Below are 20,468 nucleotides of genomic sequence, written 5' to 3' on the forward strand. Positions count from 1 at the left end.
TGGGCAGAGCCGCGCCTGCGCGGCAGAGAGAGCTCCCTCTCGCCGAGGGAAGGAGGCGTGAGAACGGCGCATGCGCGAGGGGGAAAAAGAACCAGGGAACTTTGGTTCAAACCGGGAGCGGACACATCGGAGGGCGCAGCGCGTTGCATTATGGGTAATGTGGCATAGTGATTGGGGAGGTGGGCGACATGCATGTTCCTGGACTGGAGAGGGGTGGGTACTGCCTTCTGCACCGAGGTTCTTGCTGCCAGCCTGTGCTCAGGGCGCCTTGTGGGTGAGGAGCATGGGCAATGGTGGCATAGCATGTGCTTTGAATGCAGAAGGTTCAGTCCCCAGTGGCATCCCTGGGTAGGGCTGGGAAGAGGCCTCCCCTTGTCTGAAACCCTGGAAAGCTGCTGCCAGCCTGTGTTGGCAACACTAAGCTCAATGGATTCAATATAAGGCACCTTCCTGTGTCGGGGAGGTGCTGTCGCTCAGTGGCAGAGCACCTCCTGGGTCCCGGGTTCAATCCCCGCCATCTCGAAATAGGCTCCCTCCTTCCTCAAACCCCAGAGAGCTACTGTGAGTCATCGCGGACAATACTGAGCTCAGCAGATGAATGGCCTGGCTGGGTTGCAAGGCAGCTGCCTCTGCTGAGGAGAGGCTGGAGCATAGCTGCCAAGTTATCCCTTTTTTACAGGGATTTTCCCTTATGCTGAATAGGCTTCCTCGCGAGAAAAGGGAAAAATTGGCAGCTATGGGCTGGAGCTCAGCAGTGGAGCATTTGCTTTGCATGCAGAAGGACCCAGTTCAAGTCCCCTGCACCTCAGACCTGGAAGCCAAGTGTGGCCCGGCAGGCCCCTATCTCGTGCCCTCAGGCCGTGCTGCTGCTGCTCCTCCATATCATACACCCTCACCAGGCCCTGCTTGACACATTCCTTGAGTGGTTTTGGGGTATCAACTTGTAAACCCAGTTTGAGCGCCAGTTACTCAGTTTTAGGGGTGGCAGAAAAAGCAAGGTTCGTTGCACAAAACTTTGACACCAGTTTGGAGTCAAATCAGACAATTTTGGGTTTTGAGGTATACCTTTGGCCCCCAGATCGAGCATCAACTACTCAGTTTGCCGGGGTGTGTGTGACAGAAAACACAGGATTCGCGGCACAAAACTTTGGCACTGGTTTGGAGTCGATTGGACAATGTTAGGTTTCAGGTATTAAATTGTGACCCCCCAGTTTGCTGGTTGGCACAAAGTGTGGGGATCACGGGCACAAGACAGCACGAAACTTTGGGATCTGTTCGGAGGGGATCCAAAATGTCGTGGTCATGTGTTAATGACGCTTGTCCTTAGTGCTCCTGTCAGCCTCCTGCCAGCAGAGGCAAGTGACCCTTGTGTCTTTCTCTCTCCCCAGCTGTCGGCACAGGTACATCGTTGGTGCTTTCGTCCCTCCTGTGCCTCCTGCTCTTCACCGGGATGCAGATGTACAGCCGCCAGTTGGCGTCCAGCGAGTGGTTGACCATCCAAGGAGGCCTGCTGGGCTCTGCTCTCTTCATCTTCTCCCTTACAGTATCCTCCTAAGTGCAGCATTGCTTGGGCATTTTCAGCCGGGATGGGGCTGTCCGAATGGGGTGGGGTCAAAGGGGGCAGGAAGGTGACACATAAGGGCTGCGGCTCAGTAGGTGGAGGGTCCGCTTTGCAGAAGGTCCCAGGCTCCATGCCTGTCATTTCCAGGTAGGGCTGAGAACATTCTAGTCTGAAACCTGGGTGTTTTGCTGCCAGTCACGGTAGGCACTACTGAGCTAGAGGGACCAGTGCTCTGAACTGCAGCTTCTTATGTCCCTGTGTTATAAGTGGTTCAGCCTCTGCTTTGCAGTGCAGAAGCAGCTTCCAGGTTGAATCCCTGACATCTTCGGGTAGAGCTAGGAGAGGCTATTTTCTTCTAAATGGTCTTATTCTTCTAAATGTTTTAATTCTTCAAATGGTGCTGCGGAAGTAATATTGATTAAAATACTATATAGAAATTAACTGACCCACCCACCCCAGCTTCAACGCTGTTTCGAAACTCAGGTTACATTTTTTGGAAGTGCAATATATTCTACAAATAGCATTGAGAATCCTTTTTTAACATCATATTCAATAATAATAATAATAATAAGTGCTATTTTTCTAGAAAAAGAGGTGCCAGAATGCAGAACGAACACCTCCATCGTTCTCTTAGAATGGCAATGGTGCCCACCTGAGAGGTGCCAGAACTGAATTTCTGTGAAAATAGCCCTGATAATAATAGTAACAATAATAATACAGTGGAACCTCGGTTCTCAAACGTCTCCATTGACGAACGTTTCAGAACCCGAACGCCGGAAACTCAGAAGTAAAGGCTTCCGTTTTCGAAGATGCTTCGGAAACTGAACAGCTTCCACTGTGTTTTTTTTTTTCACCATTGAAATTGACATTCTCCCTTTCCACCCCAAGTTGTTGAATGTTTCAGAATTCGAACGATCTTCCAGAACAGATTACCTTTGACAACCAAGGTTCCACTCTGATAAAAATAATAATGTTATTATTTGGTACCATGCCCAACTTGACTGGGGTGCCCCAGCCACTCTGGGTGGCTTCCAACAGATACAAAAACATAATAAAACATCAGGTATTAAAAACTTCCTAATTATTATAATAAATAATACTACTTTTTCGTTTACAGCGTTCATTGTTTTCAGTAACTTAACGCTCCAGCTACAAGCAATATATTTTACAGATTCCTTTACAATCAGAGAAATAGAAATAATTCCTTGCAAGTAACGTTAGGACTAGGGACGCGGGTGGGCCATGGGTTAAACCACTGAGCCTAGGGCTTGCCGATCAGAAGGTCGGTGGTTCGAATCCCCACGACGGGGTGAGCTCCCGTTGCTCGGTCCCAACATAGCAGTTCAAAAGCACGTCAAAGTGCAAGTACAGTGGTACCTCGGTTCATGAACACAATTGGTTCCGGAAGTCTGTTCATAAACTGAAGCGTTCATAAACTGAAGCGACCTTTCCCATTGAAAGTAATGGAAAGTGAATTAATCCGTTCCAGATGGGTCCGCGGCATTCGTAAACCGAAAATTTGTAAACCGAGGTGTTCATAAACCGAGGTTCCACTGTAGATAAATAGGTACCGCTCCGGGGGGAAGGTAAACGGCGTTTCTGTGCGCTGCTCTGGTTCTCCAGAAGCTGTACGCTGGCTCCCTCGGCCAATAAAGCGAGATGAGCGCCGCAACCCCAGAGTCAATCACGACTGGATCTAATGGTCAGGGGTCCCTTTACTAATGTTAGGACAATACCTCATTTGGGCCGGGAAGTTCTGCAACAAAATGTTGCAGTAGAGGGTGCTTCTGTTGAGGGAGCCCGCCAGCAATGCCCTCTGTAATACTCCATTGTGCTCCCTCTCTCACCCACTTTTCCATTCCCCGCCTCCCCCCACAACAGTAAGCCAATCATCTACGGTCGCTGAGCACACACAAACCTCAGAGTTCCCTCAGGCCTGCTGATCCCTTCCTCCTCCGTGTAGGTGACGTGACTTTGGCTACGTAAACAGGTTGTCACTAACCACCTGAACTTTGGAAATAGAGGGAATCACATGAAATGACATCAGAAACGTGTAACCACATGCTTTCAGTTCCCCCAAAACCATTAACCCTGCCTGAATCAGCATTCTGGAGAAGTTGTGAGGGCTGGCTTTGTTTTTTACTAACCTCATTAAATAGGTAAAGGGTAAAGGACCCCTGACAGTTAAGTCCAGTCGCAGACGACTCTGGGGTTGCGGCACTCCTCTCGCTTTCAGGCCGAGGGAGCCTGTGTTTGTCTGCAGAGTTTTTCCAGGTCCTGCGGCCAGCATGGCTAAGCCGCTTCTGGCACAACGGAACACCGAAACCAGAGCAGCGCACGGAAACACCGTTTACCTTCCCGCCGGAGTGGTACCTATTTATCTACTTGCACTTTGATGTGCTTTCAAACTGCTAGGTGGGCAGGAGCTGGGACCGAGCAACGGGAGCTCACCCCGTCGCGGGGATTCGAACCGCCTACTTTCTGATCAGCAAGCCCAAGAGGCTCAGTGGTTTAGACCACAGTGCCACCCGCGTCCACCAGCTAACCTCCGTTGGTCCTAAATAAAAGTGTTGCGCTAATTTGACTTTCAGGGGCGCGGGGGCGCTGTTTAGTTTTTCTAATGAACAGAGACATCTACCTGCTGATTCCCTACCCCCTTTAAACAGAAGTCTAGCATTATTGGGAGAAAGGTCCAGCATTTTTTTTGCTTCTTAGGAGTTTAAGAAGTTGCCACATTCCAAGTCAAGACCATTGGTCCATCTAGTTCAGTATTGTCTACACTGACTGGCAGCAGCTCTCCAAGGAGTCCTTTGCAACCCTACCTGGAATGTTCTACATGTTTGCCATAGTTAACCTGCAGAGAAAAACTGGCAGGTAGCTCGTGTTTTGCTTGGTATTTAATGCAGCAAATAATTCAAAAATGCAATCCCACCCAGCTGAAATCTAAAGTGGCACAGTCTCCACTCTACAACGTTAGGACTCTACCACACTTGTCTTATTCCACCAGCAGGTCCAGCCTTACAGCATTGAAAGCCGCACTGTTCCTGATTTTAAAAACCGAAGTGTATTCATTTATATTGCATTTCATTAAAAAAATTATATACCACTCGATTGTTTAAAAGGAAACAACCTCAAAGTGGTTTACAAAAAGAACAATCAAAAACAATTATTTAGAAAGTTCAGAAAAGTGTTTTTTTAAAAAACGTATTTATTGACAGTTCAAAAAGTACATAATTATATATGCACTAAACATGGTGAGACGTAAATAAAAGTAAAAAGAAAAGGAGATCTTAACCTATCGCAGTATTTATAAGGATGGATTCCAAATATCATTGAATTTGTCCATGACAAGTCTGTGTTTATATGCAAGTTGTTCATATGTTGCGAGTTTGCATAAGTCTTCAATCCAATCATAGAAGGGAGCCTCATTTTTATTTTTCCAATTCCATCAATATCAGTCTTTTTGCTGCGGTAAGGGCACGGAGAGTCCACTTGTATTGTCCTTTTGTAAGGGTCCATGTGCTGAGTATATAATTCAAGAGGATGTTTTGCTCTCTAAATGTAAGGTTATTCCATACAGTTCTGTTGATAGTTTCAATTACCTTCTGCCAAAAATCTTTTTAATATAGGACAATGAACATACATATGTTTTAGAGAAGCATTATCCCTATTGCATCTCCAACAGATACCTTAGATAGCCCTTTTTTAAATAAGTGTAATGTTCAGAAAAGTTCAGAAAAGTAATTAAAACCAATAAGCTAAAAACCAGTTTTTAGCTTTCAACATATCTAGATAGTCTTGCCTAAGCAAAAATATTTTTTGGGTGGGTGCCAAAAAGCAAAGGGGCCTGCCTAGTGTCAAAAGGCAGGGACTTCCAACACGCAAAGATCGATTTTTACAAGTGTAGTACGCATGTTATGTGATGCCAGCAAACTGGGAATTATTATTACTTATTAAATTTGTATGCTGTACCACCCTTTGTCCGCAGATCTCAGGGAGGTTCACAACATTTCCCCCCTGGCCTGCGCTTCTGGGTGAATGGTTCCATTTTGGCTACGTAAAGTTGGTAGACCCCCAGATTTTGTCCATTTAGCAGGAAGAAGCTTTCTGGGGAACTTGAACGCTTACACATTTCTGACATTTTCCCTCTGTTTAGTCTGAAGATGCTTTCTGGAGAACTTGGAAAGCTTACGCATTTCTGACCTTCCACCTCAATCTCTCTTATTTCCAATGACCAAGCAGTGAGTGACGATCTTTGTGTAGCAACAGAGGGGAGAGTATCTGCATGTCTGCCGGGGGTGTGGGGAGGCTTCTCACTTCCGGGACATGTCAGCAGATGTTTTCCTTGACTCGAAACCCAGGCCTTCAACAACCTTGAAAATTTGATTTTCGGCAAAGGATTCCAAGCTAAGATCTTCCCTGAAAGTAAGCTGAACGGATATAGGGTGATCATTTTCTTTTCAGAGAGGTGGGGGGCTGAGAAATCGGCTGGCCTGCATGTAGCAGCCGGTGGTTGGCTGATATGGGGAGGGTTTTTTGGGGGGGTTAGGGTGGGGGTTGTTTACAAAATAATAATTTCCCATCGCTTTTTTTCCCCTTGCCAAAATGCACCTCCTTTTCCTCCACAGTTATTACCTGCCTGCTGCTGGCACTGTTTGCTTCAGGGCTGATTCATCGGGTCTGCGTCACCACCTGGTAAGAACAGGGGATGGTGTCCCAACACACACATACACACACGTCGTAACAGATCTGGATTAAGGAAATCCAGCTTGTATTACATCTAAAGCTGCTACCAGGGCCAGCTCAGGGGCAGAAGCCCCCACAATTAGCAAAGCAAGCAGGAAGCTCCCAAAACACAGTCGATTGAAACAGGAATGTCGGAAGCTGCCTTATACTGAATCAGACCACTGGTCTAGCTCAGCATTGTCCACACTGACTGGCAGCAGCTCAAGCAGGGCTCCCCTGAGCCGGGGGACTGAGCCGGGGGACCTTCTGCTCTGTTGCCGTTCCGAGTCCTCTCCCCTAAAAATAAAGCAAGATTCTAGTCCTCGACGTTCCGGAGCAAGGGCTGGTTTACATAGGGAAGCCGTCTGACCTTGAGTGAGATGATTCCCCATCAAGCTCAGTGTTGACTGCACTGACGGGCAGCTGCTCTCCAGGGTTTCAGGCAGGGGGCGTTCCCAGCCCTACCTGGAGATGCCGGGGATTGAACCCAGGGCATTCTGCATGCAAGGCAGATGCTCTGCCACTGAGCCATGGCCCTTTCAAAGACATTGCTACACTCCCTGGGCTAAAGGCTGATTGGCCGACATCGCAGAAGGTTGGACTCCCAATGGCCGTCCTTCCTGGCTGTTGGCCATGCTGCTTGGGGGCTGATGGGAGTTGGAGTCCAACAAGCTCTGCAGTTTCTCATAGCTCTGATTTAGCAACACAGCCTCTCCTCTGACTGCAGTCGGGGCTGATAATCAGAGATGCAAACCTGGGTGTGGGGGTCAAGTCGGTCTGCATGTAAGCTAGCCTACTGCACAATGGCGAAGATGTGCATTTGCCGGCACACCCACTTTTGCACATGGTCCCGGGGGAAATTGCTCAGAAGAGAATGTGGCCCTCGAGGGGGAAAAGATTCCCCACCGCGGAACTAGGGAGCCGAGCTATGGAAAGGGAGGAGGGCCTTTGGGATGCTCTCTGCGGGCCATGCCCCTTCCTCACAGGCCACGCCCCCTCCCTGGTCCTCCTTTCCAAAGCAGTTGGTCTAGCCTTGAGCCCTTCCTTGCGATCAAGTCTTCCTCGCAACACGCTCACCCCTCTGGCTTTCCTTCCCAGTTTCATCTTCTCGATGATCGCCCTGTACTACATCAACAAGATCTCCTCCACGCTGTACCAGTCGACCACCCCGGTGCCCGTGGTTGCCAAGACTGTCAGTAAAGGCAGGAAGAGGAATTGAAGTAGAGGACCATCCTGAGGACAGTCGGAACAGCCAATAAAACATTTCCTTTTTTAAAAACAAACAAGACCCCGTTCTCTTCTGAGCTTGTTATTTCAGATAAGGATGGGGGGGAAGTCTCCGCCCCAATGTGCTTGCACTCCAGAAAAGGTGTGGGAAAGCTTTGCCTCTCCAGATGTTGCTGAGTCGACAACCCCCATCATGCCTGGCCATCTCGGCCAGCTGCCTGGGGCTGATGGGAGTTCGACAATATCTCGAGGGCAAAGGACTGCCCCCCTACATCAAACCTGTAAGTGCGTTTGGTATGTGATCCCTGATTGGTTGGGACATGTGTCTAGGACAGAGATGGAGGACCTTCAGTCCTCTAGATCAGGCTTCCTCAAACTCTGCCCTCCAGTTGTTTTTGGCCTACAACTCCCATCATCCCTAGCTAGCAGGACCAGTGGTCAGGGATGATGGGAGTTGTAGTCCAAAAACAGCTGGAGACCCAAGTTTGGGAAACCCTGCTCTAGGTGTTGCAGGACTACAACTCTAATCAGCCCTGAACCATTGGCCATGCTGGCTGGGGGCTGATGGGAGTTGGAGTCCAAGAACATCGTTGAACTACAACTCCTATCAGCCCCTGCCATTGGCCACATTTGCTAGGGCTGATGGGAGTTGCAACATCAGGCGGGCCAGAGATTCCCCCACACCCTCGTTGAGGAAAATGACACAACTTGGGAAAGAAGGAGCAAAAGGGAAGCACATGGAGTAGGGAAATTAATAATAATAATAATAATAATAATAATAATAATAATAATTGTACCCCACCCATCTGACTGGGTTGCCCCAGCCACTGGGCAGCTTCTAACATATATAAAAACATAATAAAACATTACACATTAAAAGGTTTCCCTATACAGTACAGGGCTGCCTTCAGATGTGTTCTAAATGTCATACACCATAGTTATCTCTTTGACATCTGATGGGAGGGCGTTCCACAGGGCGGGTGCCACTACCGAGAAGGCCCTCTGCCTGGTTGTTGCAGTAAGGCTGGACGATGGGGGTGGAGACGCTCCTTCAGGTATACTGGGCCGAGATCTTTTAGGGCTGGGAGCCAATTTAGGTCTTTCAGAACCAGTGTTATATGGTCTTGGCCAGGGGAAGACAACCTAAGGCCCGTGGGCTGGATGCGGCCCAATCACCTTCTCAATCTGACCCACGGACAGTCGGGGAATACATGAGTAGAATGTGTCCTTTTATTTAAAATGCATCTCTGGGTTATTTGAGGGGCATAGGAATTCGTTCACACACACACATCCCAAAAAGGGGTGTGAGGGACGGTGGACCGGCCCACGGCTGAAAAAGGTTGCTGACCCCTGGTCTTGGCGGCCACTCCCAGTCACCAGTCTACCCTGTTTCTCCGAAAATAAGACGTAGCCATAAAATAAGCCATAGCGGGATTTTTAAGCATTCAAGGAATATAAACCATACCCCAAAAATAAGCCATAGTGATAGGCAGTTTAACCTTGTAGGTTAAACTGTACCATACTTAATAATAAAAAAATAAGACATCCCCTGAAAATAAGCCACGGTGTGTGTGTGTTTTTTTAGGAAAAATAAATATAAAACGGTGTCTTATTTTCGGAGAAACACGGTAGCTGCTGCATTCTGGATTAGTTGTAGTTTCTGAGCCACCTTCAAATGTAGCCCCACGTGGAGGAGCACATTGCAGTAGTCCAAGCGGGAGATAACCGGAGCATGCACCACTCTGGCTAGACTGGTAAGGTCTCAGCTGGTATCATGGCTAATAACCGTCAGTAGCTCTCCGTGAATTTGTCCAAGTGTCTTTTAAAGCCAGCCTAGGTTGTTGGCCATCACTGCCTCCTGTGGGAGCCAGTTCCATACTTCTTAACTACGCGCCTCATGGAAAAGGACTTCCTTTTATCTCTCCAGGGTTTCAAGTAGGGTTTGCTCCCAGCCTTACCTGGATCGAACCTGAGACACTCTGCGTGCAAGGTGGACGCAATCACATACTTCTGCGGCAAATAATATCAATATTTCAAGCAACAATGTGTTTCCGCTGTCAATCGCCTGAGTGGACAATACTGCTGTTTAAATTCCTCATGGCTGTGAACAATGGAGGCAGACGCACTTTGCCAGGAAGGGCATTTTGTAAACAAGGAGCTGTTAGCAAGACAGACGCCAGGCGTCCATGCCAACTGGGCAGTGCCCCCCCCCAACAGCACCACTCCTATGGCTCCACTGCCAGTTACGCAAGATAATACACCAGTCATGTGCCCATTATTAATGTGCCAATAATGGGCACTGCAGGGGGGTTGGACTAGATGACTGTTGGGTCTACCTTCCAACTCTATGATTCTATGATTTCCCAGCCTTGGGTCTAGCTTGCTCTCTCCACCATTGCGATGTGAGGCGGCTTCCTCCAGGGGGCACTGCAGGACTGGCAGAGATCCGAGTGGTTTTTTAAAAAGCGTGTGGATTGAGGAAGGCAAGCTGCCAGACTCTGGTTTTCAATCACTGCAATTGTTGCCCAAAAGGAAAAGTGATAAGAACAGGCCTTGTTGTCTCTCAGGATGAAGCTTCGGGAGCAAAAAGGGCAGAAGCGTGTGTGCAACAGCCCTGCTATTCATTTGTTCGTAATGACAACAAATAATAACACACTTTAGAAGTATCTGAAGTGTATCTGAAGAAGTGTGCATGCACACGAAAGCTCATACCAAAATAAAAACTTAGTTGGTCTTTAAGGTGCTACTGAAGGAATTTTTTTATTTTGCTTCGACTCAGACCAACACGGCTACCTACCTGTAACTACACTTTAGAAGTGTTTTCTTAGAAAGCTGTACAACAGCCCAGTAAGGTAGGATAAAGGTAAAGGGGCCCCTGACTGTTAGGTCCAGTCGCGGACGACTCTGGGGTTGCAGCACTCATCTCGCTTTATTGGCCGAGGGAGCCGGCGTACAGCTTCTGGGTCATGTGGCCAGCAAACCAGAGCAGCGCATGGAAACGCCGTTTACCTTCCTGCCGGAAAGGTACCTATTGATCTACTTGCACTTTGACATGCTTTCAAACTGCTAGGTTGGCAGGAGCAGGGACCGAGCAACAGGAGCTCACCCCGTCGCAGGGATTCGAACTGCCGACCTTCTGATCGGCAAGCCCTAGGCTCTGTGGTTTAGACCACAGCGCCACCCGCGTCACAAGGTAGGATACAATACGTACGGTAATTATCTTCCTTTTGTAGGTGGGGCGAAGGGAGGGAGGTTGTGGCAGAGCTACAATAAAGCCATGAAGGAATAAATCGGTTTTTAAGGTGCCACAAGACACTGATGTGCCCCCCCCCCCCAAAAAATTTTTTATCCCCACATCCATCCTTTGAGGAAGGTTCGTCTGGGAAACAGGGACTAGCTCATGGTAAGCACCCTGGCTGAGTGGAAGACTAAGCCCTGGTCTCAAAGTTGAACCCAAACCATTGCACCATGCACACTCCTATACACACTCACCTGGGAATAAACTCCTCTGAAAAACAAGGAGGGTTACTTCTGATGCCTAGGACTGCAGTCGCACACACACACACTGACTATAGAGTAAACCCCATTGAAGTGAATGGGACTTACTCCTGTCCTGACACAAGGCTGGGCAGATCCATCAGAGAATTGTACAGTTGGAAGGGACCCCAGAACGAACCCCTGCAATGCAGGAAGGGCAGCTAAATCCCCGTTCTCGCCAACTCTTCTTTTCCCAACCTTAAATTCAGTTCTCCGCATTTCCTTGTGAAAATGTGTCAGAGCGTAATGTGGATTTTTCCCCTCACCCGTTCCGTTTTGACTTAACGTACAGATTTCGGCAATGGATTCTCCCTAACAAGGTACACGTTTTTGGCAACTACCTTTGGCCCGAGACCTGCGGTGCAAAATTTGGAGAAGGGTGCATTTCAAAAGAAGGCTGTGTTTTGGCCCCTGCATCCTTTCAGAAAGAGGGAGGCCATCGGTCATGGATGCTATAGCTGAGATTCCTGTATTGGGCTAGATGACCCTTGGGTGTCCCTTCCAACTCTACATAAAGTGAAAAGAAAGTAGGTTCTCCTGGAAGCACAAACCGTGCCTAATTTCTGCCCCATCCCTTCTCTCATATACTTTGGGATGGGTGCCCCTTCCCTCTCTCCGGCAAACCTCCTTGCAGATGTCAGGCAACTCTCCTTCCATAAGCTCCCCCGCCCCACCTCTTGAATTTCAGCCTGGGGGAAGCAATTCAGGCCGGGATGAAGACCACCTCTCCTCTCTCCCTCCACAACAATCCCACCACAAACCTGCCCCAGGTAGGTTCAAATGTCAACCCCTCCTTTCGAACACCAAGGCCTCCTTCCACCTTTCACCTCTGTCCCCCAGGCCGCAGGGAAAGAAAACAGTTGCCAGCCTGAGATTTTTTTGGGTGGTGGGGGGGTGCAAGCAAAGGGTTTAGCAACAAGCGCAGGGGGGCTGAGCCCCCTTCCCTATTCAGCCGCATTCCAGAGCGAAACTCCTGTTTGTTTTGTAACTCAAACCTCTCCACAATGCCTGTCTGCTCCTGTCCAAGTTACTTTGTGCCAGAGCTGAAAACCGATCCCGTTTTCCCCTCAGCTTGGGGGGGGGGGGGCTTTTCTCAGAAAGAAGCTGTGTCCTGACTTAGGAAGGGGTCTTCTTCCCACCCACCCTGTGCGATTTGGGACACGGGTGCAAAAAAAGGGGGGGGAGATCAGACAGTAAGCGGGCAGATTTTCCGAAATATGATAATAATTTAGGACAGCAGGGGCCGTGTTCACAGCCGGAGGGCCGCATTCTATCCTGGGAGATCCTCTGAGGGCCACATGCCAGGGGGGGCTGGGGCCAGAGGCAAGAGTGTGCAGAGCAACGGGTGCAAGATTTCCCTGTTGTTCAGGAGGCTTGTGTCCACACACTCAGATGCCCGAGACACAATGAGCAAGGCAAGAGTCACAAAGAGGAATTCAGCAAATTTCAGCCAGGCAAAAACACTCAAGAAAGGTCCAAAGCAGGGACGGCAAGGGATGTGGCCTGAGGAGAGAGTTTCGAGGGCCAAACAGCGAGACTCGGAGGGCCAGGTCCTGAATTTCCCCACCCTTGGCTGAAAGTCTTTGGGGCTATTGTGGGGGCCATAAAGAGAGACCTATACACTGGGACAGAGAGAAGCGGTAGGAAAGGTTTCTTCCCCAACTCGCCTTCCCCTTCCTATCCCATAATATTAGGATCTCCCAGCGGAGTTGATTTGCAGCAGAAAAGGAGAGGATTATTACTCCGAATGATGCATAATCCGTTTGCGGAATCTGTTGCCACAGTGTAAAAGGAGCTCAGACACCTCTTAAGGGGGAGGCGTCCACCCACGGCTGTTGTTGGTCATGAGTGCGAGATGCAACCACCCTCCCTATCCAAAGGCAGTCTGTCTCCAAATGCCTTATTGCTGGAGGCAGTCAGCAGGGGGAGGCCTGTTTCGTTCCCGCCCTGCTGACCAGCTTCGCAAGAGGCGTCTGCCTGGCCTCAGCAAGGAAACAGGAAGTTGGGCTCGTCGGGCCTGTTAGCCATCATGTTTAGGAGCGGAGCATCCATGCTCAGAGGCAGTGTACCTCTGGATACCAGTCGCTGGGTGGCAAACAGCAGCAGCTGGGAGGGGTGAAGGGGATGCTGAGTGGGACCTCCACATCCAGGATCAGCATACAGTACTGCCAAATTTCTGCCGTTGGAGAGCAAGCTGGAATAGCTCAGTCGGTAGAGCACGAGACGCCTAATCTCAGGGTTGTGGGTTCAAGCCCTACACTGGGCAAAATGTGGATTCCTGCATTGGACCAAATTATCCCTGTGGTGCCTTCCAACTCTACAATTCTATGAGCCAGGCTGAAAGGACACGGGCCATGAATTTAAAACTATGGGGCTCTAGGGCATGGCATTTTCTAATGCATGGCATTGTTGACGGTCTTCTTTTTAAGCGGAGCCTCCATGGAAAGGGGCAGTCTATCTCCGTGCACTTAGGGACAGGCAACAGGAGATGGCTGTCCTCCTCAGTGGTGTTCCTAGTAAGAGCCAGCCGTCCGCTTTGCTAGACTGGGGGGGGGCACCTCAGCCGGATCCAGGAGGGAATAATAGCCCCCCCCCCACGATGCAGAATGCTTCCCACCTGCGTTCAAAGCCTGAAGCACAGGACTCGGCAAGAGTTTTAGAGGCATTAGGCCTGGACCACACAGATGTTCCCAGATCTTTCCTCCCCACCTCTTCGTCTCCTGGGCCTTTTCTATTTTCTCCGCACAGCCTTTGTCCCGGGATCGCCTTTCCTCAAGTTCCAGACTCCCAGTGCTTACTCATAACACAGCTGCACTTCGTAGGCTGAGCTTTTTGAAAACGCAGCATATGTCTCACTGCTCTGGGAGACGCCGCGGATGAGTTGCCTGCCTGCCTGCCTCGAGGGGTCGTCGTAGGGACTGGTTGGAGTTTGCAACGCTGTGTGTTTTTTTTTTACTGGGGAGCTGGGTGAAGACAGACAAGCTGCTACACCCTGCAGGTTTAAGGCTTATGCAGACTATTGGCTGTCTGCAATCTTAGCCCTAATGAGAGTAGTCCCATTGACATTCATAGACCAACCGAGAAAGCGGCTGTGAGGTTTAATCTGTTTGCAGTCTATTGTTATTTTAACTTTGTGGAAGTTTTAAATTATTGTTGTTAGGGAATTTTATAGGGGGGGGGCACCCAAACGAGGCTTCATTTGGGAATCAAGATTGGCACAAATGCCCTCAAGGGGACCCCGTCTGATCCTACAACACCAATCTAGTATCGCACCAACACGAACCCCTCAAGATCAAGCCCTGTGTAATAAAGGCTCCCTTTCCTACCCTTTCTCTGTTGCCTGAGACTCTATGTAACCATATTTCTGTATTTCTAAATGAAACCCCCTTTTGCGACTCTGGCCAAGGGCTCTCAGGGATGCAGGGAACAGCCATAATCCTTTAAGCGAGAAGTCACGTAGCCAGGGTGGTGCTCCTCTGCATATCCATAATCCATTCAGGTACCATCTCCTGCCATTCCCAACCGAAGCAAGAGGCAATACACACACCTGGACCCATTGTTTTTCCCCACCAGGTACTCGGGGATCCCCTCCCAGATGCTTACTGGTACTTGCTTATCAATGTCCTGGGACATTGTGCATTGTTACCTTATGTTAATCCTGTTTACCTCCTGTTTACCTGTATGCTAATGCCCCTTGCACCTTCCCCTTTTCTGACGTTTTACCCTGTCACAAGTGATGTATGTATGATGCTTTCAATGTGCATTATGGGATGGTGGTGGGAACTTTTAAATGTTCTTGCAGCCCTGTTTACGGTGTTCAGTCTGGCATTGAACCTGCTGCGCAGTAATAAACCCTGCTGTTTGCTCCAGATCATGGCTGGACTCCTTCCTTTTATACTCCGCAACGACCACAGGCCCTTGCCTGATGAGCTGGGTGGCTGAGCATTCTCGCACCCAGAATTTTGCCCTAACAGAGTCGAACCCAGAACCCTGAGATTAAGAGTCTCATGCTCTTCTAACTGAGCTATCTATGGATAATATCTTTCTTACTAACAGGCCGATGAGTGCAGAGAGGAGACCAGGCACCTCTGGGAAAGCCCACAAAAGCAGAAGACACAATTTGCCTCTCCTGCGCTTGCCCAACCCTCTCAGCAATCTGGTAGTCTGCCCCTGAACATGGAGGTTCTGCTGAGTTTTCCTAGCACCCCCCCCCATCTCTCTCCACCTCCCTAATGAGCTGGGTGGCTGAGCATTCTCGCACCCAGAATTTTGCCCTAACAATTGTCATTAATTTTTCCTGTTGATAATCTTATCGTTCTGTCTTTTTGAAAATTGCTCTCTCTTTTTTACAATCAAGTAGCATATAAATTTTATGAGATAAATTAATCTAGAAAGTTACATTTGTTACTCAACAATTATATTCCAATTCAACAAAACTAGTGACATTTGTGCTCGCCCAACATCGATGTTTAATTTCATCACACGTTAATTTTCAGTGGGTCTACTCACCCTATGTCTATATCCCCTAAGGAGTTCAAGATCAAGCTGGCATACAGAGCCACTTCCCCTCCTTTTTTATTCTCACAACAACCCTGGGAGGTAGGCCAGGTCGATGGGCAGTGACTGCCCCAAGGCCACCCCAGTGAAATGCGTGGTGAACTTCAGGATTTGAACCCTGGTCTCCTAGGTCGAAACCCAATACACTATGCAGACTCTCCTGTGAACATATTTAACTGCAATCCTATAAACACTTACCTGGGCGTAACCTCCCCAGAAAAAAACAAAGAAGCTTACTTCTGCTGACCTAAAGGCTGCCACTCCATAAGTGCACACTTTCCTGGGAGTAAGCCCAGAGCTGCTTAAAAAAGAAATAATATCCTTATTTGCACAGCGCATAATTAAACTCTGCAATCTGTAATCTCCCAGGAGAATTAGCAATGGCCAGCAATTTTGGGTGGCTTTAAAGAGGATTAGAGAAATTCATAGAGGAGACTATCAATAGCTGCTAGTCAGAGCTGCTTAAATATTTGCCTCCAGTATCTGAGGTAATATATCGAATAATTTGGCCACAGTAAGGAAATTTTGTCCACGGTGCGATTACTTACCACCTAGTCATTTTGACACTTGTTGGCACCCTATTTGCGGAATTTTAACAATTCCAAAATGCAGGCGCCCTTTCACTCTCGCAAGATTGAATCTACTGCCTTCGGCTGGACTTGAGGGTCGATTTCAAAAAATTCCACTGGGGGAAAAAATTGGTTATGTCAATGTGGAGTCAGTGGCTCCTGTGCTTCTGGCTTGCAACCTTTATAAAGATTTGAGGAGTGAGGTTATTCCCCCTCTATTATTGTCCATGCTGGGTCGCTCAACCATTGCTACCATGTCCTTTCTTTGAGCCGATCAAGATGGTCAGGTGACAGCAAAAACGGCAAGGTTTTTAGCGGGGGCAATTAGAATAAGATCTATTATTTGATTATTAATGTAAACCTCCAAAATGTATTTTGCGTAGTTAAGTATTTACCCCTGTCTTTATTGCTATGGCTAGTGGCTGATGCAAATAAAGATGATTCTTCTTCTACTAGCCAGAGCAGCTTATATATCTGCCTCCAGTATCTGAGAAAATATACCCCAGTTGCTGGGAATCTGTTGCTCTCCGGTCCTGTTTGTCAGCTTCCTATTGGGGCACCAGGTTGGCCACGGTGAGAAAAGGATGTTTAGCTAGATCACAATTGGTTCTGGAAGTCTGTTCATAAACTGAAGCGTTCATAAACTGAAGCGAACTTTCCCATTGAAAGTAATGGAAAGTGGATTAATCCGTTCCAGACGGGTCCGCAGAGTACTCAACCTGAAGCGTACTTAACCTGAAGCATGGATGTAATTGCTTCCGGAAGTCTGTTCATAAACTGAAGCGTTCATAAACTGAAGCAAACTTTCCCATTGAAAGTAATGGAAAGTGAATTAATCCGTTCTAGATGGGTCCGCGGCATTCGTAAACCGAAAATTCGTAAACCGAGGTGTTCATAAACTGAGGTTCCATTGTAAATTATTCTATTCTATTCTATTCTATCCTTCAGAGAAAAATGGCCGGATCCTGCAGAGATCTTTTAAGGATCTTACAAGATCTTAACCAGGGTTCCCCAAACTAAGGCCCGGGGGCCAGATGCAGCCAATTGCCTTGTAAATCCGGCCCGCGGATGGTCCGGGAATCGCCATGTTTTTACATGAGTAGAATGTGTCCTTTTATTTAAAATGCATCTCTGGATTATTTGTGGGGCATAGGAATTTTTTCATTTCCCCCCCAAAAAAATAAAGTCCAGCCCCCCACAAGGTTTGAGGGACGTGGACCGGCCCCCTGCTGAAAAAGTTTGCTGACCCCTGATCTTAACAATCCTTCTGAGGGGGAAAAAAGGAGATGCACCCTCATCGCACTGGGGATTCCTTGGCGTGATCCTCACTAAATTTGCAACTCTGATGCAATTTTAATCTCCTCTTCAAAAAAAAAAAAAAACCCACGTTCCCCTACATCCCAGAAAACATATCGACGTAACCTCTTCATCAGGAACGGGGAATTTGCATCTCTTCAAATGTTGCTGGGTGCCTAACTCCCAAGCAGCCAGCTGGGTCAAGCATGATGGGAGTTGTAGTCCACCAACACCTGGAAGGCCGCAGGTTTCCTCACTCCTGATTTAGAGGATCCAGAAGCCCTGCCTGGGATCAGCCAGGGCATTCCACAGAAATCCGCTTGCTCCGCCCTACCCCCTACCCTCTCTGTTTAGACCTGTACAAACAGCCAGGAAAATCCTAGGAAAACCAGGCAGGTAGTAGCAGGCCCAAGCACTGAGAATCTATTTACTTGACATTTAAAACAAGGGCAGATACTCTCTCCTTTTTTTCCTCCCCAAAGGGAGACAGGGCTGGAAAATAACCACCTGCCCTGCTCGCCTGCTGAGATTTGACTCCAGGAGACCGGGCGCGTTGTATATTTTTGCGAAGTGGAAGAACATCGTTTCTTTTCTTATCGCTTTTGGTCTAACGGAAAGGTCCCCCCAAAACCCAGCTTTCAAATAGGGCTGGGAACCCTGAAAAGGCACTGCTGCCGGTCAGTGCAGACAACACTGACCTAGCTGGACCCAATGGTCTGGCTTGGTATAAGGCAGATTCCTGGCTTTCCCCCCCTGCCTGCTGCCCACGACTCTGTTCAAGGGCGACGAAGCAGGCTGAACCCATGCGTGTGGCGCATGTTCTCAGTCACCTCCTCATGCACCCAGGGCCAAGGCACTTCAGAGTCCCTGTGACCTACGAGAAATGACATACATTCATCGGGTTCTTTTGTCAGGATCTCTCCTGGCTCCGTCTCGCTGACTGACAGAACAGGTGGAAGAGGCTCTCCCAGTCCCAGGCCCCCCAAAAAGCTGAGATGTTAACTCTTGGGTGTGTACAAAGAGATGTATTTTGCATCCTGAGCGTACAATGCGCATTCAGCATCACAGGCGTGATCGTCTGCCACAGAGCTGCTGTGTGGGCACCCTTTCTTTGCAACCTAATCATCTATTTTGGGGCGGGATTATTTGTTTTATTTCCTCCCCCTCCTTTTTTTCCCTTTCCTTTTTTCAAAAAAATAAAATTATTCTTTGGTAACCAATGAAAAGTTCAAACGTAGCAAAAAGAAAGTCGCGCCAAAGAAACAAAAATTCCAATCCTTATATCGTCACAGCCTGGAAGGACCAAAATACAAAGATAATTTAAAAATTACTTACGCTTACTTGTGGGATCTTCGCTGATCGCCAAAGAATTGATGCTTTTGAATTATGGTGCTGTCGGAGACTCTTGAGAGTCCCATGGACTGCAAGAAGATCAAATCTATCCATTCTTAAGGAAATCAGCCCTGAGGGCTCACTGGAAGGACAGATCCTGAAGCTGAGGCTCCAATACTTTGGCCACCTCATGAGAAGAGAAGAATCCTTGGAAAAGACCCTGATGTTGGGAAAGATTGAGGGCACTAGGAGAAGGGGACGACAGAGGACGAGATGGTTGGACAGTGTTCTCGAAGCTACCAACATGAGTTTGACCAAACTGCAGGAGGCAGTGGAAGACAGGAGTGCCTGGTGTGCTCTGGTCCATGGGGTCACGAAGAGTCGGACACGACTAAACGACTAAACAACAACAACTTTTGGGATGGGACGCGGGTAGCGCTGTGGGTTAAACCACAGAGCCGATCCCCGTGACGGGGTGAGCTCCTGTTCTTCTGTCCCTGCTCCTGCTAACCTAGCAGTTCGAAAGCATGTCAAAGTGCAAGTAGATAAATAGGTACCGCTCCAGTGGGAAGGTAAACGGTGTTTCCGTGTGCTGCTCTGGTTCGCCAGAAGCGGCTTTGTCATGCTGTATGCCAGCTCCCTCGGCCAGTAACGCGAGATGAGCGCCGCAACCCCAGAGTCGGTCACAACTGGACCTAATGGTCAGGGGTCCCTTTACCCTTTACCTTTACTTTTGGGATACGGTAGTATTTGTGAAGAATTGGGGGGGGGGGAGTTCAAACAAACTTTCGTCAAAAAGCCCGAAGCATTTATCTTGTGTTTACCATCATCAGATATCCCAAGCAATAAAATAAGGATATTTTTATATGTCACTACAGGAACAAGAATGCTTATTGCCAGAAAATGGAAGGTGGAAGAGATTCCAATAAAGGAAGAGTGGCAAATAAAGTTATTTGAATACATTGAGCTGGCTAAAATGACAGAAATAATTAGGAACTGAACAAGTCAAAAGTTCAGTAAGGAAGGAGAGCGTTATAAAAACATTGTTCTCAAATAAAACCTTTACTATGCTTTGATTAATTTTTGCAAAAGACAAAACAGTTATCATAACTAAATAAGTTAATACCAAGAAATGAAAAACATCTAAAGAGGGCAGTTAGGGGGAAAAAGAATGACTCAAATTGCGGTGGTGGACGGAAGTCAACTCGAAAGACTAGTCACTAGAGTGCTTGGGTTTGATAATTCAGAATAATAATCATGGGTAATTGGTGGAGGGAAAGATATTTAGTTATTATGTATTTTTATGTATTTGTTTATTTTTAGTCTTAATTTGAACTTTGGATGGAAACTTTCTATGGATGTATGTAAAGCAAAACTCAATCAAAATTATTATTTTTTAAAATTACTCACACAAAGGTTCACTTTACAAATGATGAAGATTGTAAGAATGGAAGCTGTGAGGTCCATTATTATTGAGAGTAAAAGTTCTATGTAGCCTTAAACGAGCCAAATATTTGGATATACTAATGGCAAAGTTTTATTTCCTAAAATGTATATGCTGCTTCATACAATTACAGAGGAAGGGGCCCTGAGGAGCATTTAGTTTAACGCCCTCCAGTGCAGGAATACACAGCTGTCCCTTACAGGAATCGAACCCGCAACCT

The 20,468-nt window shown here is 47.9% G+C and overlaps 2 protein-coding genes and 1 non-coding gene across 4 annotated transcripts in view; 1 reads left to right on the top strand and 2 right to left on the bottom strand.

Moving 5' to 3' along the window:
- ADAM15 (ADAM metallopeptidase domain 15) overlaps positions 1–20,468 on the bottom strand; it is a 365,789-nt gene that overhangs the window by 53,413 nt on the left and 291,908 nt on the right. The gene's annotated exons all lie outside the window — the stretch shown is intronic.
- On the top strand, positions 35–7,572 carry KRTCAP2 (keratinocyte associated protein 2). The gene is made up of 5 exons (XM_035099401.2): positions 35–154; positions 1,389–1,543; positions 5,923–5,986; positions 6,190–6,256; positions 7,385–7,572. The coding sequence occupies exons 1-5, from the start codon at positions 151–153 to the stop codon at positions 7,503–7,505; spliced, it is 411 nt and encodes a 136-aa protein (XP_034955292.1). The 5' UTR covers positions 35–150; the 3' UTR covers positions 7,506–7,572.
- On the bottom strand, positions 6,753–6,823 carry TRNAA-UGC (transfer RNA alanine (anticodon UGC)). Its single transcript has one exon. It is a non-coding gene; the product is annotated as a tRNA-Ala (tRNA).

Source organism: Zootoca vivipara, chromosome 17 (assembly GCF_963506605.1).
Source record: "Zootoca vivipara chromosome 17, rZooViv1.1, whole genome shotgun sequence".
In the NCBI taxonomy this organism is placed as follows: Eukaryota; Metazoa; Chordata; class Lepidosauria; order Squamata; family Lacertidae; genus Zootoca; species Zootoca vivipara.

Bases quoted from the DNA above. Each gene is read 5' to 3' on its own strand.
- KRTCAP2 (XM_035099401.2), top strand. The intron at 1,544-5,922 runs GTATCCTCCTAA...CTCGAAACCCAG, and splicing joins TCTTCATCTTCTCCCTTACA to GCCTTCAACAACCTTGAAAA. The intron at 5,987-6,189 runs GTAAGCTGAACG...TTTCCTCCACAG, and splicing joins AGCTAAGATCTTCCCTGAAA to TTATTACCTGCCTGCTGCTG.